This window comes from Psammomys obesus, unplaced genomic scaffold, assembly GCF_907164565.1.
Source record: "Psammomys obesus unplaced genomic scaffold, mPsaObe1.curated_primary_1811, whole genome shotgun sequence".
NCBI classification, from domain to species: Eukaryota; Metazoa; Chordata; class Mammalia; order Rodentia; family Muridae; genus Psammomys; species Psammomys obesus.
This window is the reverse complement of record NW_026592666.1, coordinates 11,344,651-11,350,968: the sequence shown is the minus strand read 5'-3', so window position 1 is coordinate 11,350,968 and position 6,318 is coordinate 11,344,651. Positions and strand designations below refer to the sequence as shown.

Sequence of the window (6,318 nt, the reverse complement as noted above, 5' to 3'; positions counted from 1 at the left end):
GAGACTCTGGTTTCGATTCCTGGCCAGGCCTCTGAGCCTCAAGTCAGCTGCCTTGGAAATGTTAACAGGACAGGAAACCACAGGAAGGAAACCACGCACATGAGCCGCTGAGCACCCTGCCCGGTCTCTGTAGAAGGGATCACGCCGGCACATGCAGCCTTCGCTCACACACACTGAGGAGTCCCATCTCCTAAACTCTGGGCTGTAGGACACCGGGAGGTTGTCATTCATGCCTGTCACTCCTGGCAAGCACCACCTCTCCCCATACCCTGCCTCAGCACAGTGCTTCTTTGGGTCAACTTCACCACCCTTTCTGGGAGGAACGGGGCCAGAGCAGTTAACTTCATGGTGGGTACACTCATTCATCTGGGAAAAAATTACCCAACTGTGGCACCGGTAGACTGGAAATGTAGCTCAGTTGGTAGTGTTCGCTTAGCCCTGGGTTTGAGGCCCCACGACAGCATTACACATGCCTGTAATCCTCGTGTAGGAGAGGCAGTGTCTGCCAGGCTAGGACATGATAGGCAAGCCGAGTCACATGCCGCCATGTATGCCTTTGCACCCAGGAAGATGGACACTCACATCAGCTCTGTGGTGCTTTCTTCTTGCATCCCTTGGATAAGCCTGTCCAGTGGGGACCTGGTAATGAACACAGATTATCCCCAGAAATCAGCAAGTTGTTCTAGATGCCTGTCAGGTCTCAGGCCCTCCATATGTCAGGAGCTCAGATTAGACTATGGGACTTCTGGTGGTTAGAAAAAACCCTGCATTCCTTAGGAACTTGTGAAGTGGGGTTGCATCTCCAAAAGGAGTCCCTCCCCCTTTACACAGCCCCAAGTTTGTTTCCCCTGAGCATTCCTCCTCTCTGCATTTCTATCTTTTATTTATTATCTGTTGTTGCTCTCTCCCACCTCTTTCTCTGTTCTCTCTCTGCTCGAGACTCTTCCAGATGCCTCTGGACATTTCCCTTTAATGGAGAGCTCATGTTGGCAGTTTCTTTAATGTGCTCCCTTGCATATGATATCAAGAAAAGGTACTTGTCTTAATTAGGCTTTCTATTACTGTAATGAAACACCATGACCAAAAAGCAAGTTGGAAAAGAAAGTTTATTTGGCTTACACTTCCATATCACTGTTCATCACCAAAGGCAGTCAGGACAGGAACTCAAGCAGGGCAGTAACCTGGAGGCAGGAGCTGATGCAGAGGCCATGGAGGGTGCTGCTCACTGGCTAGCTCCCCATGGCTTGCTCAGCTGCTTCCTTATAGACCCCAGGACACCAGCATAGGGATGGCACCACCCACAATGGGCTGGCCCTCCCCACCAAACAGTAATTTCAAAAATGCCCTACAGCTGGAAATGATGGAGTGTTTCCTCTTCTCGGATGACTTTGGCTTGTGCCACGTTGACATAAAGCTAGCCAGCACAGTGCTAACTGGTACACCTCCACACCACAGAAGACATTCACGGGCTGACAAACCGATGATATAAAGCACTGACTTCTGTCTTTTCTTGGATTTATTGTGTGTGTACATGTGTATGCGCGCGCCCACACGAAGTCAGCTCTCTCCTCCCACTGCCTGGGCACTAGCGAGTAACCCTTCACCCCGCTTGGCAGCCTTGCCAGCTGAGCCAGCTCGCTGGCCCCCACTTTGTCTAGTGTGTTCATGCTTTGCCTTCACATGTATCTGGACATCACGTGCACACAGGGCACAGGAGATGTGAGAATGGCGTCAATCCCCTGGGACGGGGACTGCAGCCATTAGTGAGCCGCCGTGAGTGCTGGGAATCCAACCTCGGTCCTGGGTGTGAGCAGCAGGTGCTCATAGCTGCCGAGGTCTCTCCCACCCTCCCAGTCTTTTTCTTAAAACAGGTCTTCACAATGTCAGCTCACAAATGCTGCGGTTTCAGGGTAAGCCTTCACCTCCCCCTTTCCCTCTGAGACCAGGTCTCACAGTCTCCAAAGCTCATGGCGGAGCGAAGGCTGACACGGAACACAGGCTGGCAGTGAAACCCCCCCACACACCTGATTTTTGTTGTAAGCTTTGAGTGTGATGTCAGACTGGTTATTGAGCAAGGTGCGGCTGCTTCCTCATACTCTGGATATGTAGTCCCTCGTGGGGTATAACCCCGGAGAGTCACATGGCTTACCATTTTATACTGACGGCCTTCAGTGCCTGCAAGTTACAAATGTTTTCACTTTAAGTATATTCCTGGCCTAGCACTCGGGAGGCAGAGGCAGGTGGAACTCTTGAGTTCGAGGTTAACCTGGTCTACAGAGTGAGTCCAGGACAGCCAGGGCTACACAGAGAAACCCTGTGTTCAAACAAACAGGAGCACATTCCTTTGCATGTGATTCCCATGTAATTTCTAACAGATACTGTGTGACTACCATATATTTAGATGTATTTTTAAAATAGAATGTCCAGCCCTTATTTAGGCAGACAGAGGTCCTGGGAGCCCCAGAACTATGTTGAGACCAAGGACATAAATTACTTTTCTACTGTAGAAGGAGTGAGATTTAAGAGCGGTCTGGCGAGATGGCTCAGTGGGCAAAGGGCTAGCCTGACGACTAGAGTTCAGTCCCCAGGACCCACATGAAGAGAGAAAACTAACTTCCGAAAGTTGACCTTTTACCTACACATGCAGACACACACACACACACACACACACGCACACACAATAAGTGTAATAAGAATGAAAACAAATTTTAAAAATTCATTTCAAAACCAGAAAACAGAGAAGAGCAGAACTGATCCAGTTCACAAAGGTCAGTGTACAGGAGGCCTGGGCTCTGAGCGGCGTGCCCCACGAAAGCGTCACCGAGCAGGCAGGTCCAGAAGGCTCAGGGCAATCACTGGCAGAGTGAGCCTCGGATCCCAGCCGGGACATAAGCAAGGACATAAGCTGGCAGAAGACAGCCTGGGGGGTGAGATCCGATGCCGCCAGGCCGAAGGGATTATTTTAATACACAGCAGCATCAGCAGAGCGCTAGGAGAGCTGAGGGGGAAGACGGCAAGGGAGACGCCAGAGTCAGCAGCCCCGACTGCTCAGGCACCAGCGCGCTGTCCCCGTACGAGCTGCACAGAGCACCCCAGCCGCGCCACTAACTAGGGTCATCACTGTCAAGAGGCTGAAAACCGCAGGCTTCCTGTGCAACCAACAGCGCAAGTGTGATGTTAGTGGGCAAGGCTCCAGCACCCCTGCGAGGCCCACCTAGGCGCTCAACAGGCTGGCACGATGCTGAGAGCCGGCCTCCGTCTCCAGGCTGGCCTCCGACTTGCTGGGGAGCCAAGGCGAGGCTCTGGCCCTCAGGCCTCCACTTCCTGAGGGCTGCAGCTACAGGTTGGAATTCCATGCTCTCTGGATGCCAGGCAAATGCCGACTAACACAGCTCTAGCCCCACACTGTGCTACTATCGTTTAATTTTTAAGTTTCAAAGTACAAAAAAAGTTTCAAACTACAGGACCAAAGTGCATGCTTTGAAGGCCACTGGTGTGAAATGTTAAAAATAACATTCTTGACAACTTTTAAAAAACAACCCAACAATTTTTTTTTTTTTAACTCTTAACTTAGGTGTGCGTGTGTCGAGTGTGTGGAGACCATCGGACAACACAGGGGTTGGGTCTCTCCTTCTCCGTGTGGGTCCTGGGGCTGAGCCTGGATCATTAGGTTGGGAGGCAGGCTCTGTCAGTGCTCATTTTACTTATGTATCTGTGTACATGTGTGGACGGCAGAGGACAACGTGGAAGGGTCTGTTCCCTCGCGCCCTCTGTGGCCAGGGCCTTTCCCTGCTAAGCACCCCGCCAGCCCAATAAACAACTGGCTTGAAGTCAGAGAAACAGCAGAGCCCAGACCTATGCATTCGCTTCACTTGCTCTTCACATAGGACAGTCTTGTGTGCTCAGATGATATATTAATTTTATTTCCATTACATGAACTGAGGAGGAAACACAAACCGGGACTGAAATATATTACAAGGCATTGAAGGGAGGCGCATTTGGCTGCAGACCAGAAAGTACCTGAATGGTCTGTCTTTCAGGACTGTGGCAGAGGTGATTCAATTTCCCCCACTCCCTTCTTCTTTACAGAACACCCTGTCCGGTCAGGGCTGGGGGAGGGTGGCAAAGCCCCGGGGGCTAACACTCGGGATGCTCCAGGAAGTCCCGCTGCACACGCTCCTCCAGCAGCTGCAGCACCCGTGGGCTCTCCACAGGGAAGTCCTGCCCTGAGGCTCCTGGCTCATCAGCGGGCAGGTGGCTTTGGGTTTTGAAAGCACAGCTTAGGGTCCTGAAGAATGGCATCAACTGCCCGACACAGGACACCGAATGGTGGTGCAGAAGAGGAAACTCTTGCTTCCTGGTGACCTCCTCAGAGGGGCCAGTGTCCTGGAGAGAGACCCACAGCCATGCAGGTGACCTGGCGGGTACCGAGGTCTTCCCAGCACATGCCCGCAGAGGGGTGTCAGCCACAGCCAGCTAACACACAGAGCTCCACAGTCCAGCTAAGTCTCAGCCCTTTACCGGAAGCCCGCCCAGCCCCAGGCTCTTGCCATCCCTCCAACAGGCTCTTCTCTGACTCAGAACCGTAGAGCAACGTGGGGAGAAAGCCAGCTTCTAACTTCTAACTTCACTGTTCCCAGGAAGCCTTGCTTCCCAGCAACCGGATGAGCAAGAAAACGAGGACAGAACTTATAACCGCAAGCTCTAAAACTAAGAGAAGACATTCTGAAGGTCTTAAAAACCAGCAACGTTAAGGACTTTGCCACTGCGTGGTCTACCCTAAAGCCCTGGCCTTCTGCCTCTGCTTCCTCGGTGCTGGCTTACTCTGTGCTCCACTCTGGCTCAGTTTACATAGGGCCTGGAATCCAACCTCGGGCACTGTGCATGCCAGCCAGGGCCCTGTGCTCCAGGCCGGCACTCTGCACCCGAGCACAGCTCTGGCGTGTGAACGCTGCTTTTGAAAGGAAAGCACTTACCCCATACTTCCGTCTCAGAAGCTCGAGAATCCTGACAGTGTGGGGTTTGCATTCCTGGTGATTCTCCTCCAGCTCTGACAGGCAGGCAGGGTGCTCAGTGTCCACCTCTGGGACAAACGCCCACCTGTAACTGCAGGGAACAAACAAGGCGGCACTGAGGCGGGTCCTGCACACTGCTGCAGAGAGCGCCGGCGCAGGTGACACCGTACAGCTCGGCGTCTTCACAGAGGCACTAGACATCTACAACACAACCAGTTTCCGGGGCTCATCAGCCCTGCAAGTCCACCTCCCTCAGCCGCTCTGGCCCAGTCTCTAGGCCTCGAACCTAGGTCGCCATCTTTGTATGTGCAGGAGTGGGGAGAGACATGCCTCCCGGAGGCCTGCCTCTGTCACCCAGGGCTCCAGAGTCAGCCTCGTGAGGAGACCGTCAATATCTTGTTTCCTGTTCCTGCTGATGGATGTCTCCTGCGTAAACGTCCAGCTGTCTGTCCAGCTGTTGCCGATGGACGCCATACACACTGTCACTGTTCACAGTGTCCATGGGAGCACCCCCTTTCCCATGGCCTCCTTTGGCTACCATGAACAGAAGGGAAGTTTCCTCAGGTCCAGTATGGCTGTGCACAGCCCCTCTACATGCATTCACACAGAGCAGAGTCTGTGGCAAGTGCTCGCCATGTAGCGATAGCAGCCTCCACCCAAGTCCCTATCTTCACTAGGCTCCATGTGATGCTGCACAGATACAGCTCTATCCCAGCAGCCAGTGCTCTGTGCTCCCATTGCTATGGCATGGTGTTTCCCGGAGCAGCATTCAAATGGAATGATACTGTGTGTGTCCCGTTCAGTCTGGCTTCTTCCACTTGATAATAGCCATTTAAGAGAATGCACAAGTGTTCAGCCCATGACTACTCTCTTTGTTGGAGCAAATTAGAGACCAGTGGCCGATGGGCCAGGCATGAAACTCAAGGCAGAACAGCTGTGTAAGCCTGTGGGAAACGTGTGCCAAAAATGCCCAAGGGACCTGGAGAGGCCACACTGCAAATACAGCCTTCATGTCTGTCTAACTGAGGCGGACAGAAGTCCAGTGAGGGCCACTGCTAGTGACCCATTTCACAGGCACTCAGGAGCAAAGGCCATCTCAGCAGACGGTAAAACACTCTCCACATAGACAACTCACAGACATGACTGTGAGGCAAGGCATGAAGCCACAGCTGTCGGGGAAAGCTGAACCCTGGGCTGTGGTCGCCTCACAGATGCTCAGAGCACTGTGGCTTCGCAGACACACACTGCACAGGAAAGTGGCGTGCCCAACAGCAGGGAAAGCCCGCCTTCAAAGGCTGTTCAG

At 52.9% G+C, this 6,318-nt stretch overlaps 1 protein-coding gene across 2 annotated transcripts in view; it reads right to left on the bottom strand.

Moving 5' to 3' along the window:
* Window positions 1-3,902: 3,902 nt before the first annotated feature.
* Window positions 3,903-6,318, bottom strand: part of Dop1b (DOP1 leucine zipper like protein B) — an 88,963-nt gene continuing 86,547 nt past the window's right edge. For both annotated transcript variants that reach the window (XM_055614866.1, XM_055614867.1), the window contains exons 36-37: window positions 4,977-5,106; window positions 3,903-4,386 (exon numbers count right to left, since the gene is read on the bottom strand). In XM_055614866.1, the coding sequence (XP_055470841.1) occupies window positions 4,138-4,386; window positions 4,977-5,106 (379 nt within the window). In that variant the 3' untranslated portion in view covers window positions 3,903-4,137. The remainder of the gene's footprint in view (window positions 4,387-4,976; window positions 5,107-6,318) is intronic.